The following is a 22,295-nucleotide window of genomic DNA, read 5'->3' on the forward strand; positions in this document are numbered from 1 at the left end:
TAAAAAAATCGAAAACCTATGGTGAACCTTGGATTTACCGAGGGTAGAGAGGAAATCAGACAATCTGGCAACAACTCTGAGGAAGATTTAGACAATCTGGCGTCTCTTGTGCCAGTATTGTTGTCATTCTGTATGCCCTATATTTCCATCCTTAGGACAGCCGCATGTTGCGTCACCACCAGCTGTGTGCATTCGTGGAATAAAGATCCCGATCCACTTGTGTCACATGAATCCATATGCTGTTTACTTACAGGACGTGCAGAATATATACAACCGGACTGTTTTCATCGACAAACACTAGACTTCGCGCGTGGAGAGACCCATGCCTTTGGATAACATTGCGTTCATGTGTCGTATCGACTCTTATTTAAGGATTTAGACGGACTGAATCATTCTCTGTGGGTTGTTTTGTTGGTAAAAGAAGCTGACATGTCGATTGAAAAACAAAGCGTGTCCGAGGAAAACCTTCAGGGTATGTAGCTATTAAAACAGCTCGAGATAATGTTATTTTATGCATGTTTCTACTCAAAACCACATTCATAATACCACAATGTAAATGGTTATTTTATTTTTTAGGATAAAACTACGAAATTAGATGCCAATCGTAGGCTACATGCCATCCATCAAATTCCGGTTTCACAAAGTTCAATTGTACAAATGTACAAGTCTAATATCTAACGGCATAACATGTAGTAAGGTGAAACCGGTGTGGGCAAAAAAAGCACGATAATGACGCATGTCATCTGCAAATAACAGAAATAGAAGCGACACGTTTTGCGATGTGTGAACGACTCATTCTTTAGAGCCGGATCTCTTGATTGATTCGTTTAGGAATTGAACTGAACCGTTATCGATTCGGCAACTTGCCGACTCAGTGAACGGAGAACAGAATCTTTTGAACATGTCCGACTCCGAATCTTAAGGAGCCAAATTAACAACTGATTCTGAATACAATGAATATATAGATTAGTAGCGCTTTATTAATGCATAACCCGAGAACAAACAAGGATTTGATTGGGTAGTATTTTGCCAACCAACCAGCAGATATATGAACATAATAAAATTATATGTTAACGAATTTATTGTGGCGGTTTAATCAACACGAAATAGTTTTAGTACTGATTTACAGGCTAAATGCAAATAACCTTATTAATATAGCGTAAATAAAAATGAAGAGGAAAAAAAAAATAATACATTGGCAAGTAAGCAGACAGGGAATGAAGCAAAGAATCACTAAGCCATTTTAACCGGTCCTTTGAAATGAACTGTCTGAAAGAACCGATTCGCAGAAAGAAGTCCGCATCACTACTCGAGAAAGGTGGGGTCTACACACAGCCTGATTTAATTGGATAGTAAGTGAAGCAAAGCAAAAAAAAAAAAAAAAAATCATGCGCTATTTATAGTCTGAGCTAGGCTATGTTTATTTTCTTCTGACTTCTGGATTGAGTCTCGAGTCCTGGCATGTTCTCTGTTTGTCTGGATGTTCTGGTCGCTGTGTCATGATCACTGATTCATGCCCAGCCCAGTTTTCAGTGTCATTCGATAACATATTCACAACAGGTTAAGGCATGTGATACTTGCAATACACTGAGAAGTGTTTGCATACTTAAATGTATAAATAAACCAAATAACAATGCTCCTGCCATAGCGATGTCAGAATTATTAAACTCGGCTTTTGGAAAAAAAGAAAAAAAATGTAAAATTTAAGGAAAAAAACAAACAAACAAACAACAACAACAACAACAACAACAAACACACACACCTTCATGCAACACTAAAGACCTTAATATGTTATCTGGCTTTTGCTGCAGGTTCCTGGGTGGAGCTGCATTTTAATAATGGAGGAGGCAGCACTCCTAAAGGAGCTTCTGAGGAACAGTCTGCCAGCACCGCCCCAAGCGGAGACCTGGAGAAGATGCTGCTGGATGCTCAGCACGAGTCGGGCAGGAGCAGCTCCAGAGGAAGCCTGCCATGTGAGAGGTCAGCAGGACCACTCTTTATTCTATAGTGCATGAACTGCACTGAGATGCACACAAGATGTTCATTTTTATGGGATGAGCATGTTATAAAACATCTTACATCAATTTCTCACCAGTCCTCCAAGATCTCAGACTCCTTCACACTTGCGCAGGGGCTCCGAGGTCCACAGCTCTGGAGAAAAGGACAACTCACAGGTAGACATTAGCAGCACACTTAACCTTGCCATGACTTGCTAGCTGTCCTACTGCTTTCATACAGACTTCATGCAACTAGATAAATTCTTTATCAAGTAAGTTTCAAGGCTTCCATGCCATGCTCAAGAAAAATTAGAAATTTAAAATAGTGGGTTCCTGACCTAAAAATCAAGCTAATTAATAAAACAAAAACAAAGTCATGGAAAATTTGATTGGAAATATGCACTTTTTAAGGATCTAATATATTTAATCAGCCACAGAGATTGGACCCAATTTTAATTTATTGTATTAGTTGATTGTGTCTTTAACATCTTAGTACTAACATTTAAATTACTATGTCCATACATGTTTTTACATTGTGCTAACATTAAAATAAGCATATAATAATCCTATAATTTTACTTTTGACCCACCCTTAATTTGAATCTTATTCCACCTCAATAGCAGCGAACGTGATTTGCAACACAACATGAATAGAATAAGTGCACTGTACTCAATGTTTTTAACACATTGTAGTTAAAGATACCCAAAAGAAGGTGGGAGTAAAACTTATATAAAAATTATTCCAATAAAGTCAGTCAATTAAAAGTCATGGATATTTATACTTAGGTCATCTGACTTTACAAGTTGGCCAATGAAATAAAAAAACAGGAGTCATCTGTTAGCTATCCTAATTTTGTTGTGGTTTGGTTTAAGTCAGAAGAAGACTATTTGGAGAGGAGAAGAGAGGTGGAGATCCTGATGAAGAAAAATGCAGACTGGATCTGGGACTGGTCGAGTCGACCGGAAAACCTGGCGCCCAAGTACCTAAAAAACCCTTAGAAAACAGTTTAATGCTTTTAAAAAACCAACTTGGCATGAAAAGCATCTTAACATAATAATGAGTTCAGATGATGTGTTTGTAGGGAGTTTGTGCTGAGGCACCCGAAGCGTTCCAGCACCCTCAGCATGAGGAACACCAGTGTGATGAAGAAGGGGGGAATCTTCTCAGCAGAATTCCTCAAAGTTTTCCTGCCCTCTCTTGTCCTTTCGCACATCCTTGCTGTGGGTCTCGGGTGAGTCAATGAAAACAACCTCTAAACTTTCATCTTAGACATCAGCCTATAACTTGTTTACGAATACATTTTCTTAGCTGCAAAGTTAAAACCATGAAAAATTATAATAATTGAAATGCAACATTATATATACACACCCGAGTTGCTCTTAGTGTTATTTTAGTTGTATTGATATACTGTTATGGTTTCCATAAACAGTTTTTTTTTTTGTTTAATTTTCTGTTTTAATTTTAATGTTGTACTAATTTTGTTGTATCTTTTTTTTTTTTTTAAATGTAGTTTTAGTTTTCAGATTTAATTCATTCAGTTTTTGTTAAACTTTTTTTTATTTTTCATTTCAATTAAATATTTATTATGGTTTCAGTTTTTGTTAACAATAATAAACCTGATTGCTTTGGAAGCTAACTGAAATAAATTGAAGTTGAAGAATGGAAATAACTAAAACGAAAATAAAAATAAAGTTATATAAAAATCTAAACCCCCCAAAAATAATGAAAATGACCAGCACATAATCACGAAAACAATCAAAAAAAAAAAAAAAAAAAAAAAAAAAAATACAACTGGAAGTATAAAAATATTAATACATAGTATAGTATTAATTAAAAATAATAATAAAAAACTAATAAAACATAAAAAATAAAACACCTAAAATAAACCTGCTACATGATCAGGTCATATTAATTTTGCCAGACAGACCAAAAAATACAATAAATAATAATTGGTAAAGAAATAGCATAAACTTGCATTAAAAGAGGAAACCAAGCCATCTCCAGGGAACAGAATATTTTTAAGAGCTGTGGGTGGTTTCTATTGACTTGGGCCAATAAACAATGACCCAAAACATCACAGGCACTCCCTAACAACCTCTAACAAAACACATTTTCAAGAAATTCATAAATCAAAAACTGCTGTGCAAATGTATCATCTTAAAATACTAGATATGGCATCTTTAACAGTAACAAATGCAGGGTTATTTTTGGAGTCAGCAGTGGATGCGGTCTGCGTGCTGGAATGCATGCTAGTGCTCCACAGGGGTTAGCATGACTTGGCAGTTTTCTGCTGATGCGAAAACAAGTCCACTGATTTAAGACTGCTTTCAAAGCAGCCGGAAAATGGAAAAAACAACCTAGAGGAGAAAGTTGGAAGAGCTGAAAGTGCTTCAAATGCATGTTAATGTGTAACACAGTAAAATGACCACCAATGCTACATCTGATAATGAATCATTTCATCTTTTTAGGGTGTACATCGGACGGCGCTTTACTACTTCTGGCACCTTTTGAGGGAGCAGGAAAAGCCAAGAAACGAGACAAATCTCATATATGCACATCCGCCATCTTAGCTGCTTTATCGTGAATCAGTGCTTGTGTAGACGCAGATAGGACGAGGTCACGTGACACACTTCCTCGCTTCCCCCTTGTGTATTCCACTGGCCTTTCCCATAGTTCCTCCCCAATAATGCCAGTCCTTTCCAGGGTCATCAGCACAGGGAAGGCCATGCTAGACTTGACAGAATTACATGTACTGCATCCTCAGAATTTAGCATTTACTTGAACCAAGACTACTGAGAATATTATGAGAGGATCATAAAACAAAAGATGGGAGAGAAATAGGAGTTGATCATGAGATCCTGGATCTCCAGAGATGTGGTACCTGACACTGCAGACTGTGAATCTGAAAGAGATATAACTATCTCCCTTGTAATAAAACAGGGAATTTACTTATTTCTTATGGTATATCTCAACATTAGATGGTATAAACTTGTTTTGCCTTGTCACCATTTCTCTGTATCTTGAAGTTGCTTCTGTATTTATGAGGAGTCAGACTCCAAAAACTGACCTTTGCGTTGGGAATCAAGCTGTTCACAGTATTACACAACTAGAATGGTTTTTGGTAAATACTGGCCAAAATGTTGAGTACTATATCAACACTTTTCTGAATGTCAATTGAAATCACAAATATTTATCTGAAGGGTACAGCCCAAAGATCGCCTTAAATAAAACTGTTAATGAATCAGGCAGGAGTAAAAGGGAAATTGTGTAAACATGTGCATGTTTTGTAGTTTAAAAAAAATCGTATGTTAAGTGTATGTGTCAATTTCATAGTGGTTTTGTAACAACAGAGGGAATCAACAAATAAATGTCTGCCAAATGTAATGTGGAATCTGTCTTAATATTGCATAAGATTTACATTTGCACTATAATTTTAAACAGTAGTTAAATATACTTGCACACAATTGTGACTTTATGTGCCACTGAGCCACAAAGTTTTACACGTTTATCATTACATAGCCACATACATTTATAGAACTCTACTGCACAGACAATATGCAAAATGCAATATTTCAAAGTTTGCTAAGGCCACCTGAAATCATTGGAATAAGTGTCGGGCAGTGTGTCGATTCAGATAAACACAATTAAAATTTTATTTAACTTTGGTCAAAAATAATCAAACAAGTGTACACTTTCACAATGTTAGCATCCTCATCATTTAACAAGGAACAAGGTCTGCGAGTACGTATCCGACCTCTCAGTTCCCAGATTTAAAGAGCGTCACAATCAGCTAGAACAACTTTGTACTTGTCAACCGTTAAGTTACGTTTGACATCTTGACATCAGTTTTGCAGCCGCATGTCAAAATTCAGCAGCACACAAACTGTATGTTGTCACCAGTTTCTTTAAACCGCATTCTGATGTGAGATAAATCATTTTAGATCAAATTCCACACGGCATACCATTCTTTTCTGTGCAAGGAATTGAGCACAAGGAGTATCTCAACATCAGGATGTGATCTGTTAACTTTGATTGACTGGAGGAAAGCCAGTCTTGTCTCAAGAGGCACTGAACACATTGGTTTCGATTGGAGTGTTCTGTGATGGCCGTCACCGACCGTACAATATATCGTATATTAGTGTCCAAATACTAAGCCGCACAAATCGTAGGAGCACATGAATGGACAAATGGAGTGCTAAAATAAAATAAAAAAACAATGCATGACGGCGATGGGATGTCGAGATCTAGTCCTGGAGGTTACTGGGTGAGAATTACTATAGGACAGACATACAGACAGACTTAAGGCGGAAGAATCCCTTTTACGAAGTCAAAACGAAAAATGTAATCTCAAAATGAAAACTCTACGCGAGACAGACGGCAATACTGATGCTTATCATGGCCAACGTCCTCAATCAAACAGTGCAACTGCAAATTCAAGTAGTACAATAAGGAGATTTGCTTCCCAACCAGAACATTATGAGGGAATTACATTTGGTTTGCTGTCTTTTTTTAAGACTCGTCCAACATACAAGCAATTGCTGTGTTCAAATAATAAAAAATAAAAAAAATCAGGCCACTTTCTTTTCGTCAAATGTCTATTTTAAATTTTTTGGGTCGAATTCCCCAATAATGCTGCAGATTTGGGTTCAGCAGGATGATTTCACATTCTAACCACTGGCGCTCCAGATCTACATATGCAGATTACATGCAAATATAGAACGTAAAAAAAAAAAAATCATACATACCTGCTCATAATGTAAAAACGCTTTCTCTTTGTAATGTTATGTTACTTTTATTAAGTGGTTTGACACCAGATGGTGTAATATATAGATACAGTCAGTGAGTAGATATTATTATGCATGAGAAAAAAAAAAAAAAAAAAAAAAAAAAAACGTTGTATAAAATAAAATCCGAGAGAAATGGGGAAGAAACAAACAAAACTGTGCACTGACCAAAATGGAGACCTGTTTTAAGTGCTTAAAAGGTAGAACTTGAAGGCCTGAGAGTCAGGCAAGGGGAAGGAATGTTAACAGGCATTAAATAAACGCTCATGAAGGCCTGGATTTCGAACAGTGAGTACATACGATTGACAGCGAGACGTTACCCATTCTGGTGCGTTTCCGTACTTTTGGTCGTCAAATCATAAAAACGTAAGGCTCAGACGAAAGACGAATACATGTACGACTTTAGCAAAGTAGATCAAGCCTCTTAATGCTGATTGGTATTGGTTCCGTTACTGGAAGGTAAGTTGATATCGGCCTTCTTCCTTGATTTAGATTTTATGTTTTAGTTTGGGGTCGTCGTGAATTATTGACGCCCTCCTAAAGAGTTTTTTAATTAATTTTTTTCTAATATATAAGGTCTGTCTCTCAGCTTCCTGGTGTGAAAAACAAGTGCTTAACTTCTTTGTTGGGTCAACAACAGGGCCATATTTCTCTTACAGATTTAACGACTAGGCTTATCATTGCAAAGTATGAGAATTCTTGAGCATCCTCCGACCTGCGCAGGGGGGAAATGGGGAGGAGGGGATGTTTCTTTTTCTTTATTTTTGTTTCTTCTTGGTTTTTAGATCACTCTCTCTCTCTCTCTTTTTTAATTAATTTTGTCCTGGAATATATACAGGTTGTTGGTGGCGGCCACAGCTATCACGTTCTCTTTCGGGTGCCAGGCGGTGTGTAGGATCTTCTTGTTGAAGTCCAGGCTGTCCACGCTGATTTCGTCTTTCTTCCGTTTGCCGCCTGTGCAGACCTTGCGTGGTTTGAGCATGGCACGGGGTTTACTGTTCTCCCTCGACGCCTCCAGTGTGATGTCCCTGCGCGTGTTCCTGTCAAACATCCTAAAGAAGTTGTTGTAGGAACCCGTCATAATGGCACTGAGGAGGACGCAAGTGCAGGGACCGATGAGAGAGAGAGAAAAAAAAAAAAAAAACGATTATTTATCAGATTGTTGCACATTACAAAAATTCACCAGGCTTTAGATTTTTACTGTTTTCAATTAAGTTCAAGCCAATGTTGCTGAATACACTTATTATCTGAATAATAGGTTGGAAATGGACTGGAAATCTTTTTGTTTGTATCTCAAGCATTTGTTTCAACTATTTTGATTTGGTTAAAAAACCTGATTCTTTCAAGCAAATCACTAATTTTCAAGTACCGCTTCAACACCAAATCAGAAGTAAAATCCTTTTATCATACAGAATAAAGATTATTATTAAAGTTAACATTAATACAATTAATCGCTTTTAAAGCTTATAAAAGATTTTAATTAAAATATTGAGAAAATCGACTTTAAATTTGTCCACATGAAGTTCTTAGCAATGCATACTAATCAAAAATAAAGTTTTGATATATTTACAGTAGGAAATTTACAAAATATCTTCATGGAACATGATCTTTACTTAATATTCTAATGATTTTTGGCATAAAATAAAAAAAGAATTGTGACCCATACAATGTATTTTGGCTATTGCTAAAAATATACCTAAGCTAATTGCATATATTATTCTGCCAGAACGTTTATCTTCCCAACACATGTAAATCACTGAAAATATTTTCTTCCTGCAGTCACATTATTGGGAAGAATCAACAGCTTTAAAATGTGTGACCGTGGGAATTGCCCGCCCTAATTAAATACGGTTTCGCACCTGTCTGAACCGTTCCAACAGCACTCAAACTTGTCGAAAATGCAGTCATTCTCGTAGAGCGAGCACAACTTGCTTCGTAGGTACTCATGTACCTGAAACAGAGAAGCACATGTGAATCAGCAACAAAAACCAACAAAGAACTACATATCACTTGCAAAATAACACATTTAAGAGGGTGTGAAACTTTGGGAAGGTGCAGACAGTATTTGTAGAATTTATTAATTGTAGACATGAAGCACCACGTTCTGAAAACATGACGGTACAAGCTCTGGAATGTCAGCTGTTGCAATACGATGATCTCTACCGTACCTGGTAGGTCTCTACGGGCCGGTTCTCCATATTCAGGTCCCAAACCTTAACGGAGAGGTAATCGCGGGTCATCATGTATCGACCGCTGTGGCTGAACTTGACGTCAGATATGGAGGAAATGATTTCTGAGAAGAACGACCGGCTGCTGGGATCTTCTGGCTCCTCAAAAACTTTAGAGGAACAAAAACACAGTATTTCTGATGATATTTCAGACTCGCAGCAGAAACATTAAAGTCTGTTTGAGCAGAAAACGTAAAATCCTGCACATGAGCACTACTGTTCTACTACTAAGTTTCCACAAATATAATAAACAGCTGTTTTCAATATTGATAAGAAATATTTCTTGCGCAAAATCAGTATATTAGAACGATTTCTGAAGGATCATGTGACACTGAAGACTGAAATTTAAGTTTTACATCAGAGGAGATAGTTCTTTTATATTATATTTCACAATAATATTGTTCTTTAACGGTCTCTGTAAGCATAAAACAATCTATTAAAAACAAAAACAATCTGACCGAAAGCTTTTGAACAGTAGTACATGTTTATCTCCCACAATGCACTTGACTTGACCTCTTTCTATCTCTAGTGTGGAGCAGAACTGAACCCTATCAACAAGAGCACACATCCTTTTCGTTAAGAATAGTTGGGAATGTAATACTCGCTAAAATAACTTCAAAATAAAGGCTTGGATTGTGCACTTGAATTTGATGCACTTACTTGACATCTGTTTTGTAACTAGTGGATTTGATGGGAAGTAAATAGCGAGTGTTTGCTGTTTTGCTTTGTTGGTCTGGAGGGAGGTCCAAGTTGAGAACAGAGCGCTCGATTAATTACATAACCCAGTGATTACGTAACACAAGGCCATACTGACATTAAACAGTGGACGCAAAAACAGACAAAATGAGAACTTTCCACTGCCTTTTAGTGAGAGAGTCTGATCATGCTTTAGGAGATAATTATACAGAGTCAGGTAACATTCCCATGTCTGATGGAAAATAAAGGGACGCAAGAATATAAGATAAAAAAAAGAGTGGAAAAAATAGACAACTGGAGAGAAAAAAAAAAACCTGGACTGACTTAAAATACTCACATTTGCTATGTCTATCGCAGAGCGCGGCGGCCCTCATGTCACACAAGCGGATGGTTCCTTTACTACTGCTGTACACAAAGACGTTACACTGGTGTGGGTGACACTCGGCCGCCGTTATCACCTCCGTCAGCTCCTCCATATTGGCTGGTTTTATATCTACAATGTCTGAGGGGGGGGAAACGGTAAAGGAAACCAACAGAAATAACTTCAAACACAATTGAAAGTTTTAGAAAATGTGTCAGAGATGCAGGCCTGGGCCATTCAGCTTCTGAAGAAACAGTTGGTCAAAAGAGATGATTTATAAAATATCATGTATGAAAATAAATAAAAGCCAGTTTCATTCTAAAGGTGCAAAATGGCTATTTAAATTAAACTATTACTACTACTAAAATATGTACATATCCACACACACACAATATATGCGTATGCACACACACTCACAGCAAAACAAATTGAGATCTAGATGAGACGATACATTTCAATAAAATGAGGGCAAAACAATGAACGTCACTGACTGTGTAAAGGATACTAAAACTTCTATCTGTGATTTCTAAATGCCAGAGGTTTATTCTGAGGTCGTCTGCAGAAAGGTATGTTTCATAATCACTATTTACAGAAATGGAATTGATGTGATATGTATGTGCGTTCGCAAATATTCTGCGCGGGCTTGCTTCCACCATCAAATCCATCGGCATCAGCACAGGAACCTGCGAAACAACCAGAGAGTTACTTAATGAAATGTTAAACCAGGACAAACAAACATATATACACATATATATATACACATATATATATACACACATATATATATACACATATACATATATATATATATTATTTTATTTTATTTTTTCACTTTTGATTAACCTTAAGTCAAATAACCCAACATCTATAGCTAAAGATTAGTAAAGGATCCATGGCACCATCACTGAACAATACTATGAGTTAACATTAACCAATATACATGATATAACAACCAATATAAAAACTATATAAGGTTGCAATTAAATGTATTTCTTGTACTCAGTTTTTCCAAAATATGTCCTGGCCTTGACTTAACAGTTCTGCCCCACTGACAACTTGGTGTATACTGTACATTTGTCACATGGCATGTACTCAACAGACAACAAGTTCTGGAAACATTCAACTTTGAATCTCATTAAATATTGATTAACTAAAAACCAGTGCTTCACTGCACAGCTAACCTTCATTTGCTGCACTCTCTACTCCAAATGTCATCGGAAGGGAAGCGGCAGACTTACCCGTAGTGTTGTGATCCGAAACTGATCTCGCAGTCTTCCGTCTTCATCTTTAAGGTTGTATCCTTCTGCTCGTTTGTCCCTTTCGCTGATCTTCCATAGTTTGATGGTTTTGTCTTTTTAATAAGAGAAAACAAAAATATGTCGGTAACAGAAATTGCACATCCAAAGCTCCTTTCTAAAACCTAGTGACCTGGGAAGCTCAAATTATTTTATAAACACTACCATTCACAAAGGTTTGTTTTGCATTTGTTGGATATACAAAATTAATATTTGATGAATATTTCTAAAAACAGAAATATTGTAAAATGATTACAATTAAAAATTCTCGTTTTCAATCTGAATATATTTTAAAATGTAATTTATTCCAGCGATGCAAAGCTGGAGTTTCAGTAGTGGTCGACCGATATTGTTTTTTTGACAGCCGAAATGTTGGAAAACAGGGGGCTGATAGACGATATAATTATACATTTTTTAATTTGAATTAATATTTAAGAAATCTGAAATCATTTGACAATGGATAAAAAAAATAAATGTGTAAAATAAATATACTTATAATTTAGATTACAGTATTTTTCACAAATAAATAAATATTTAATAAAAATATAATTAGAAAAGAAAAAAAACACTGTAATCAACAGGGCATTCAGTATTTTGGGAAGTTTGTGTGCGTTGGCAATCATAATTTTCAAAAAACACTAATTTTACATACAGAACACAGTCAAAATGAAATGAATATGACAGTGGGCGAAAGCATAAAATGCAGCATAGTTTGAAATCATGAGTTTAAAGTTTAAAGCATTCATTTGACATGGACCAACCATCAGACAGAGAACACATGATCATGCAGGATAAAAATGCACACTTCATAAGATCTCACAGCTGGATTCTAATAAGTTTGCAAGGTTTGTTAAATTAAATGTTCATTAGCTTTTCAAAGATGTGTTTATATAAATGCATATTTGATTCATGCTGACGGCAAACAAGAAAGTATTATAATGTTTGCCTTTCTATTACTAATAACAAAGCAATCGTTATAATACTTTTTGTATCCATTTATTCCTTTGTTTAACCATCCTATCGGATTACTAGACAGACTTATATTCGTATAAGACAGAACTGTTAACGACAGTAAACAAGAGAGAGAGTGTGAGCACGGAAAAACTTATCGGCCAATATATCGGTCAACCACAAATTATCAGCATCATTACTTCAGTGTCACGTGATCCTTCAGAAATCATGAAAAATCCAGATTCGCTGCTCAAGAAACATTTCTTCTTATTAATATCGAATGTAAATATTTTTGAGTAAACTTTTTTTTCAGGATTTTTGATGAACATGTTATTTTTTTCTTTTATAACAATATACTCTGTCACTTTGATCAATTCAATGCACCACTGCTTTAAAAAACAAAACAAAAAAAACACGGTGGAGATTGCGAATGGTGGTGTACAACAAAACACAAAAACTGAAGAAAAATCTTAATTTGGTCTTCATACCGTTTGCAGACAGGAGAAAGTGTGCAGCGTTTTGTTGCGGGAGCCATCTGATTTTATTGATCTTCTCCTCGATTTCTAAACTTTTCAAGTAATCAAACTCAGGCTCGTGACTCTGAAAGGTGCTGTACACGTTGTATTCCCCTCTTGAGAGCAGCCGGTTTTTACTCTATGGAGTCAAAACAATGAACAAGTTAAAACACCAACTGAATCATGCAATAAATGCAATAAAAATCTTTAGGTTGCATCACCTCCTGTTCTCGCTGAAATATGACGACTCTTCCCCCTTTGTCTCCTGTGGCTAATAACTCCCCCGAATAGTTAAATTCAACAGTTGAGATAATGTCCGCTGCATATCCAAAAAGAAGAAGGAAAGATAATCAATTATTTACTTCATACATTAAACATGCACAGCTTTAAGAAAGCAGCAAGCTTTGTTTTTGGTCTTATTGTGCAAGACTGAATCATTGCTTAACATGCCACAGACAAATAATGTTTCTCTTCATTCAAATATCCATTACTCAAGACTCATCTTCATGCATGATAATGTTTAAATGTTTTAAACTCAATCTGGATTAAAAACAAATCTATATTCCAAACCTATTTCATATGTTCAATATGCACATCTTAAAGAAAGTAGAAAGCTTTGACACCAAAATTGACTATGCAACACTGACCACTGCATGTTTACGCCAATATATTTCATTAAATATGCATTATACAAGTCTAGGATAGTTGTTTTTAAACTGAATTAAAAACAGATCTATGCTCAGTGTGGATCATTTCCTCTCTCCACCCCTGCTGCTTCACCTTTCTGATCCCTCTCGCTCGGAGGGAAGGACACAGGGACAAACAGAGGCATGATTCAGTGTTCCCGAAACAGAACAATTAGCTCAGCGCAGGCAGACACACACATTCAGCCGACGGTTCACAGTACGAGAGATAATCAAACACCTATTGTACATATACAGAACTGAAACAAAACTGCCATTTGATTTCTTCACTGTGGATTTGATGAGGAGACTCCGCATCAACTGAGAACCACTGATGAGTGATCGGAGCTAACCTAATGAGATTAATCGGTAGGGCCTGGTTTGGGCTTCAGGTTGTTTAAAAGACAAGCATGATTGAAAAATTTTTTGATGATGATATGACGAACAGCAAAAAGATTGACGTTTTGTTTTCAGTTTATACAGAAACAGCCCGGTTCACAGAAAGTTCATTGTTGAGTAACATCAAAGCCAATGTGAGAATATCATTTACTCACCCGGGTGACTTTTTTTATGTGGATTATTATTATTTTAAGAGCGTCTGAGGTGCTCGGCTAGGGATCTGCGACCACAAAATAAATGTAACCCATCAAGTCTTCAGTCTGGAGAATGTACTCTTTATTCCATTTTCAAGCGGACTTTTAGATATTGGTCAAATTACTTAAATATATAATAAATGTGACCCTGGAGCACAAAAACAGTCTTATGTTGCTGGGGTATTTTTTTAGTAATAGCCAAAAAAACATTGCATGGGTCAAAATTATAGATTTTTCTTTAATGACAAAAATCTTTAGGATATTAGGCAAAGATCATGTTTCATGAAGATATTTAGTAAATTTCCTACCGTAAATATATCAAAACGTAAATTTTTAATAGTAATATGCAAATATTTGCACCCTCAGATGCCAGATTTAAAATAGTTGTAGCTCAGCCAAATTTTGTCCGATCCTAACAAACCATACATAAATGGAAAGCGTATTTATTCAGCTTTCAGGTTACATATACACCTCAAAAAATTACACTTAAGACTGGTTTTGTGGTTCAGGGTCACAAATAAACCATTTATACATTCACAAACAAAATGTGTACATACTATTTTAGTCTAAAACGACAAATAGTTAAAGTGGCTGTTGTTCACATTTAAGAGGCTTAACTGTTCTAGGCATCAAATTTTTCTTAATTGCTCCTTTTGTAAAAACAAATCGGAAGGGCCCATAACACAACATAAAGGTGAGCAAATGATTATATTCATTTATGCAAATAGACTGCCAGAATCCTGAAGATCAAAAAAGAAAAAGGTATAAGTTAGGATATAAAACCAACAGAAATCCTGGGTCGAAAGGAATCAGCTAATGAGCAACAAACAAGCAGCGGCCTCGACCTCTGTCCATGTGTGTGTTCTGGACCGTCTGTGTCTGATTAATCAATCTCTCATCACACCAGGGACAGCGAGTAATCTGATGAGTCACAAACATCAGCGGGTGAACCTCACAAACACTGCAACAACATGCCCGGTCTTATTTCACTCGAACATCAACATTAAAGATACCAAGGATGATGATGCATGAAGAAAATGAAGGCTATTTTGATAACCATTCCAATTCTTTGCATTGTAATATATCCAAACACATTAAATTCCCTTCAATTCCCGTTAAAACAACATTCAAGCTGATGCCATTTAATGAGAGGTGCACAAAAAAAAAAAAAAAAAAAATCACATCAAAACTTATTTTAGACCGTATTTAATCAATTCGATATTTTTAAAAAAAATTACTTACTACATAATTCTAATAAAAGTATTTTTTTTATTTAATAGTAATTATAAACAATTCAATGAAAGCAACTAAGATGCACACAATAAATTTAAGCAAAATGTATTTTACACAATATTTAATTAAACATCTGAAATTAGTATGAATTATTTACACTATATTAGCATATTAAATACTACTACTAATAATACATTTGTTGTTATTATTAATATAATGTATTATTATTAACAAGTAATGATTTAGTGTGCAAAAATATGAACATTTCACATGATTTCTTTGAATAATAATAATAATAATAATAATAATAATAATAATAATAATAATAATAATAATAATAATAACAAATATTGATAAATAACAATAACAATAATAATAATAAAAAATAAAAATATTAATAAAAAAAACATTTTAATCTGAAAACAATTTTAAATCTAAATTTAAATCCCTAAAAAATAATAAAAAAAAAAAAAAAATGGGAGTGGGTTATAAAAGTTGAATAAGAGTTTAATTGTCAATGTAAAAATGCATAATGCAACTTAATGGTCCTAAAAATAGTCAATTTAATTTTTTGCAAAATATAGAAATTTAAAATTATTATTATTATTATTAGGTGTGATGTTACCTAGACATGTTTTTGTGAGATTAATTTAAGCACAGAGAGCCGCGGTCATTATCTATCCTGATCTTTCATCCTGTGCTGTGAATATGAAGATGATGTAAGTACAGCTAGAGAGGAAACACCACTCTTCTGTATCACAACACAAACCGAAACAGCCGCAGCAGCAGCGGGGGAAGCGGAGGCAGGTACATGATGGACAGTGACCACTTCATAAATAATCCATCCGAGCAAACATTAACGATTAACATCCACATCAGACATCAGCCTTAACCTACAGCAACATTACACAAGCGCCTCCCAAAACCAGATCAAAAGAGAGCATTGTACAGTAACTCAAACAACACGTTACATCACAGATGAGTCCGACAGTGCTAGAAAAGCAGACCAAGCCAGACCTCGCAATGCTCAAGAACAAGCAGAGCACCCGGCGTGAGAGACAGACGGAGATAAAGAAACACATACCCATCTTGAAAGGTAGAGAGAGGCCATTATAGCACAGTTCCAGGCTGTGGCTGTCAGCAGCGAACATAAGACAGCAGAGGAAGATTTAAGAGCCTTGGAGTAGCTGCGGTACGGACGGCACTGGCTCGCCTGCAGGGAGGGTGAGCGAGGGGTGCAGCGCGGCCATGTTGGACGGATAAGATCAGGAGGGAATCCCTCCACACACGCACACTTGACACAGAACATTCACGTGAGATCGCGAAAGAATTATGGCCTCATAAACATCAACATAAAACTTCAAGTTTGCAGTGCAGTCCTTCCCACAGACAACTGACTCACTTCCTGTTTGAACATCTTTCAGGGGTAGAGAAAAGGCACACAAGCAACTACAACAATATATTCACCAAGATTTGTCAATAAATTCCACTTCACATAATATCTGTGACATTTCTGCACAAATGTTTATTTGTATGTGTAACGTAACTAATTACGAATTATAACAAATTTAATTAAATCATATTCACAATATTTGCACTATGGTTTGATAATTTATATTTTATACCCTGGCATTTTACACAAATGTGTAAAGGAAAATATTTCTATTATAAAATCTTTTTTTTACTTAATATAACCAAAAAAAAAAAAAAAAAAAAACGTAATATTGTAAAATATTATTCCCATTTGAAATAATGGTTTTCAATTTTAATGTACTTTAAAATATAATTGATTTCTGTGATGCAAAGCTGATTTATCATCAGTCATTACTCCAGTCTTTAGTGTCACATGATCCTTCAGAAATCATTCTAATAATCTGATTTAATATCAATATTGGAAACAGCTGTGCTGCTTTTGGAGCTGTAAAAATAGCAGTTTTTGTTTGGGAGTCGTTGAGCAAGTAAAGTAAAAAAAAAAAAAAATGCATATTACATTTTTTGACCTTGCATGCATGTCAACCTGTAGTCGGGGACTCCCAAAATCAAAATATGAACCTTTCATAACACATAAAAGGGGCACTTCAATGAGGCAATAAGAACAGCTTATGCTCAGGTTCCTGCTCTGAAACTCACAAAACCAGCTAAAATTTTAAACCGGAAGTCTTTTCACTTAGGAATTACTTAAATGTCCAGGAGCCAGAGACTTTCTGTTCATTATGCTGAGCAGGGTTCAAATAACGAAAACTGAAAACGAATGAAATTTTGACATGGACAGAACCAGAAACTAAAATAAATTGTATAGTACCAAACAGAATCGAAAATATGAAATGGCAATAAACCGGTTAATGATGTTATTTTATCGTTCCATTTAATATTTAAAGTTTGCTGTAGTATGTCTTTGAAATGTGACGCTTATGATGCGTGTAAAATGCCCGCTCAGATGTGAACCCATCATAGGTAAGTCGCAATGGTAATGCACTGGCGTTAGAGTTTAACCGAGGATAGTGTAAGATGGATTCAACAGATCACACGCACCTACAGCGCTTCTGTGAGAGAACAGAAAACTATAGGCTTACACAAAAAGGAACATATAGGCATATACACAAAATATAGGCTATTTTACTTAAATCATTGACAGATTAACAGAATGAAAGAAGAAAATGTGCCGAGTTATGGTTCATTGTGAAGTGTTCCAAAGTTCTCAGAAAGGAAAACGAGACGGCAAAGAGTAATTGTAAATATTTTGCAAAAGATTCAGTTTTATTTATTTTGCAAAACCTTTTTGAATCATGTCTTCTTCCATCTGTATTACCTACCAGTGTTGGTATAACCATCACGCCAATTCCTCACGTGCACGTTATCAATATTAAATTAAATTAAAAGAGACAAATAAAAAGTTACACTGCTACGTTGTTCAAACTGTTGCATTCAGCGTGACGAGTGCCTGACTGTGCAGATATAGCCAATTTAAAGTAGGGATGTCCCGATCAGATCCACGACATCGGTATTGTTCAGATACTGGCCCAGAACGCTATATCGGCGGGGAGAAAAAAAACACGATCCAATACCTATGTCCGATACTTATCCAACACAAACCATGGGCAAATATATCTTAAACCATCGCCTAAATGCTTGAATATTAGCATTTCCCAAACTCGCAGCCTGTCATGCGATAACAGTAGTAGCCAATTATAGTCGTATGAGAGTTAGCTAACTTACAGAATAGCCATGTCAGCGGTGTGGAAGTATTTTGACCTTAAAGAGGAAAAATGTCCAACAGTTGCTCAAAAAAAAAAAAAAAAATCCTTTAGTTTTATATGTTATTAATGTATACGTAAATAACCATGTAAACAGAATTATAAAAAATGCGTTTCACGGTGAAGACAGTAGACAGACGAAGCACATGTGACGCATCATTCCTGCATCTGCGCGCATGCTCGCTCTCACCTCATGTTTGCGTCTTCTGCAAATGATCATTACTGATGGACAACTTTGCCCTGGAAAAGACAACAGTAGTCCGGCGCCGAGATAAGAAAAAGAAAAAAGCCCAAGATGAGGCCCGTGCATCACTTTTAGGTACTTTTATAATTCTGTTTGGATTTTGATAACGTTAAGTTAATAACGTGTTTTAACGTCAAATCTGCCTTAATATCCTCTTAGAGTTTCAATGTTCCGTTTAATTAATTCAATTCAAATATCCACTTAATCTTACATTTTTGGCCACCTTTTTGCGATAGAAATGAAAATAATTTAGTGTAAAATAAAGTGTGACCGAAAATGCTATACATTATTATTATTTTCATGTCTATTATAGGCAAATATGTTTTTTTTTAAAATAACATTATTAACCAGGATTTCTTCTACCCAAAGCAGTTTTGGAAAACTAATAATACAGAGGAACGCAGGAACAGAAACATTAAAATACTGATTCTGCTCAGAGTGAACCGATTTAAATTTTTTTTTTTCGTTTATAAGCCCAGGTGCTGAGTGTGAGAAAGTCAGAGCACATGTAATTCTATGTTTGCATCCTGCAAGCACACAGTCTGAAGGTCCGCTAAAAATACACACAGTATAGACAATATTGTTTTGAATCCAAATTTCCATGCATCCTTATCACCACAACTCTAAAAATTCCCATTTCCATAGAATTCGACAGACAGAAAGAAAAAATCATCACTCTGAGAAATCCCACCTCACAGTCTGGTCTCGAAATAACCTTCTCTTCCACATTAGGGCCACTCGGCTCAGATTATATTACACCAGTCAACATGTGTCCGTTTCCTAGAAATCAGTTTTATTTTTCACAGAAGGTTAAAGCGGAGAGCGGGAAGACGCATAAACATCAACAACCAACTGCCACCATTGAACACCAAACAGCACTCAACTAAATTACTAAACTTTTATTTCAACATTAAACATCCTTAAGAATGCCTCTGAACCGAATAATTTTTTTTTGTCTCATGTAACATAAGACACAAAACCATGGTATTTTTAGCAAAATAATGCAAAAACTAAATAAGAGGCATATAAGAACGGACGATTTCAACCATCCAGTAAACCCCAATTAGCTCTCTAAGACTCACAAGCACATCTGTATTCCCAAACCTCGCTGTAAAGCCTCAATCACTGATCTCTGGATGGAGCCGAGCGCACCATAAGACACGGCACATGGATAATGTGAGCTGGTCGGACCAGTTGGACGTGCTTTCCGCCGTTTCAAAGACAGGATGTGCTTCCCTACAGGAGCCCCAGAAAATGGCAAAAATGTTCACGGACGCACCCAGCAGAAGATCAATCCGCAATGTGCCATGCCCTATTAATACATGTTTTTGGATTTATTACTACTACATTGACTGCCCGTTTGCCAACAACTGCCTTCATGGGATTAAAAACTCATAAAATATTATGATGCTGTGTTCTTTCCCACGCTGCTATATTTCCTACTGAAACAGACATTGTTTTATAAAAAAAAAATCTAGCCTACATACAGTCAAACAATTGACTGAACTGGTCACATTTTGAGATGTAAGACTATTTTGCAGCAACTGCATACCAACACCCTAGCAACCTCCCTGGGTACCCTAGCAACCACCCAGAGTACCGTAGCAACCACATAGCAATACCCTAGCAATGGCTAAGAATACCAATCTTCTTTCTTAACATTTAGTGGAGAGAAAGCATCCAAAATACAAATTTGTTGAAGTTGTTTTTTCATAAAAAAACGTCCAATTCTGCAGAACTTACTCCAGACTTTACAGGTTTATTCCCATTTATATTCCAAAGATTTTTAGGGTGAGTGTGTTATTCTTTCTTGTGAGCTTTTGATTGCTTCAGTCAACAATATTTTTGCCTTTGCAAAAATCTGGATATTATAAAAATGTCTATAAAATGGATAACAAAATAATCAAATCATTTAGCGGGTGTTCTTACCCAAGCAACCTAGAAATAAAGAACATCAAAAGCATTCTGTTAAATGAGCCAATAATATTTACAGCACTGCATTTCAAAGTCTCAAGAATAAGAGGATGTATATTGACTAGCCTCCATATAATTTATTTTAAGACTAATTACAATATTTAGGATGAGCATGGACATTTTCATGGATCTTCAACACTCTTTTCCTATCATACCTTTTGATGCATGCTTCACTATACAGAACTCCTCCGATGTGTTCATCACTCATGCATACTCACCCAGGGGAGTTTAAAACTAATGCAAGGCGATATTTACCTTCTGCAACATCTTCATCTATGGCTCCTTTGACCTGGGAGAAGCACCACTGGAAATCATTGCCTCCACCAACCCCTGCAGCAACAACAACAATAACACAAATGCATTGAAATGCATGCTCAGATCAGCCTCAAAAAAGTATTTAATCACGCAGAACTCTGAGCCCTGCCAGCACGAGCACGCATACTGAGATAAAGCAGTTGATGTGGGTTTGATTAGTTTGAGTTAAGGGGGCTGGTTTGATGTTTAGGCCTCACTGCTGCCGCTCGCGCCCCCGCCTACTAACACAAATCCCCCGCGCGGCGCGTTTACCTGCCATCATCGCCTGTGCCTGTGCCTGGAGCCTTCAATGCGGTTTATCCTCGAGCTCAGCCGGGCGGTCGGTGTGAACGAGCGCGGATTGAGAGCGAGCGGAGGCGCGCGGGATCTGCCCGTGATTTGGTTTCGCTTCAAGATGGCGCACGCCGCCCGTCGACATGACACGGTGACGTCATTTAACCGAGCGCGTCGTGCGCCCGCTGCGTCCTCGCTGCGCTGAGGTTTGCGCAGACGCTGTGGAAGTTACGAAAAAAACCAAACGTCTTTGTTTGTTTATGGTTTGGATGAATGAATGATTGACAGGTGAAATGTTATCCAGCTAGCTGTGTTTATCTTAAGTATCTTTGAGGGTTTCTTGTGAGAATGTTTTAGTATTTGTCATTTCTAGCAGCAGTTTGGTAAAATGATGCAAAAACGATGTTAAATATTATGTAATTGCTTACTTAGCATACATAGCATGCTAAATTTGACAGGACAAAGTAGTTAGACATTGTATTGAGAATTTAAAATCTATTTCTGCTGCCGGCATTTCCTCCACAACATTAAACTGAATTTGGAAATGTGCTGAAAGTAACATTTGTTCATGAAGATTAGGAGAGAAAACGGAAATGCATATCATTAGACAATATTTATAAACTAGGCCTCTCTCTCTCTCTCTCTCTCGTAATTATACATATAATTACATTTAATTGAATATATATATATATATATATATATATATATATATATATATATATATATATATATATATATATAATTTTTAATATTATTAATTATTTTATATATTTAATTTAAAAATGTATTATTTTTACTACAATGTGAATGTAGCCTACTTTATGTGTGTGTGTGTGTGTGTGTGTATATATATATATATATATATATATATATATATATATATATATATATATATATAT

At 36.0% G+C, this 22,295-nt stretch overlaps 2 protein-coding genes across 4 annotated transcripts; one reads left to right on the top strand and one right to left on the bottom strand.

The window, feature by feature from the left end:
- The first annotated feature begins 88 nt into the window (after window positions 1–88).
- LOC113055926 (BCL2/adenovirus E1B 19 kDa protein-interacting protein 3-like) lies at window positions 89–6,546 on the top strand. Of its 2 annotated transcripts, none has more exons than XM_026222320.1 (6): window positions 89–472; window positions 1,812–1,980; window positions 2,096–2,174; window positions 2,870–2,976; window positions 3,079–3,228; window positions 4,466–6,546. In XM_026222320.1, exons 1-6 carry the CDS (start codon window positions 430–432, stop codon window positions 4,506–4,508), a joined length of 591 nt encoding a protein of 196 aa, XP_026078105.1. In that variant the 5' UTR covers window positions 89–429; the 3' UTR covers window positions 4,509–6,546. The 2 variants fall into 2 exon arrangements, with proteins under 2 accessions (XP_026078105.1, XP_026078104.1); XM_026222319.1 differs by lacking the exon at window positions 89–472 and adding an exon at window positions 1,418–1,560.
- Window positions 5,627–21,551, bottom strand: LOC113055925 (serine/threonine-protein phosphatase 2A 55 kDa regulatory subunit B delta isoform). 2 transcript variants are annotated; one of them, XM_026222317.1, is made up of 10 exons: window positions 21,376–21,551; window positions 21,064–21,138; window positions 13,049–13,146; window positions 12,801–12,966; window positions 11,305–11,417; window positions 10,572–10,749; window positions 10,043–10,207; window positions 8,950–9,119; window positions 8,641–8,732; window positions 5,627–7,869 (listed from the first exon to the last, which is right to left on the bottom strand). In XM_026222317.1, the coding sequence occupies exons 1-10, from the start codon at window positions 21,383–21,385 to the stop codon at window positions 7,590–7,592; spliced, it is 1,347 nt and encodes a 448-aa protein (XP_026078102.1). In that variant the 5' UTR covers window positions 21,386–21,551; the 3' UTR covers window positions 5,627–7,589. The 2 variants fall into 2 exon arrangements, with proteins under 2 accessions (XP_026078102.1, XP_026078103.1); XM_026222318.1 differs by lacking the exons at window positions 21,064–21,138; window positions 21,376–21,551 and adding an exon at window positions 16,421–16,539 and having other exon boundaries at window positions 7,590–7,869.
- Between the last annotated feature and the right edge of the window lie 744 nt (window positions 21,552–22,295).

The sequence above is a fragment of the Carassius auratus genome, chromosome 37 (assembly GCF_003368295.1).
Source record: "Carassius auratus strain Wakin chromosome 37, ASM336829v1, whole genome shotgun sequence".
Classification (NCBI taxonomy): domain Eukaryota; kingdom Metazoa; phylum Chordata; class Actinopteri; order Cypriniformes; family Cyprinidae; genus Carassius; species Carassius auratus.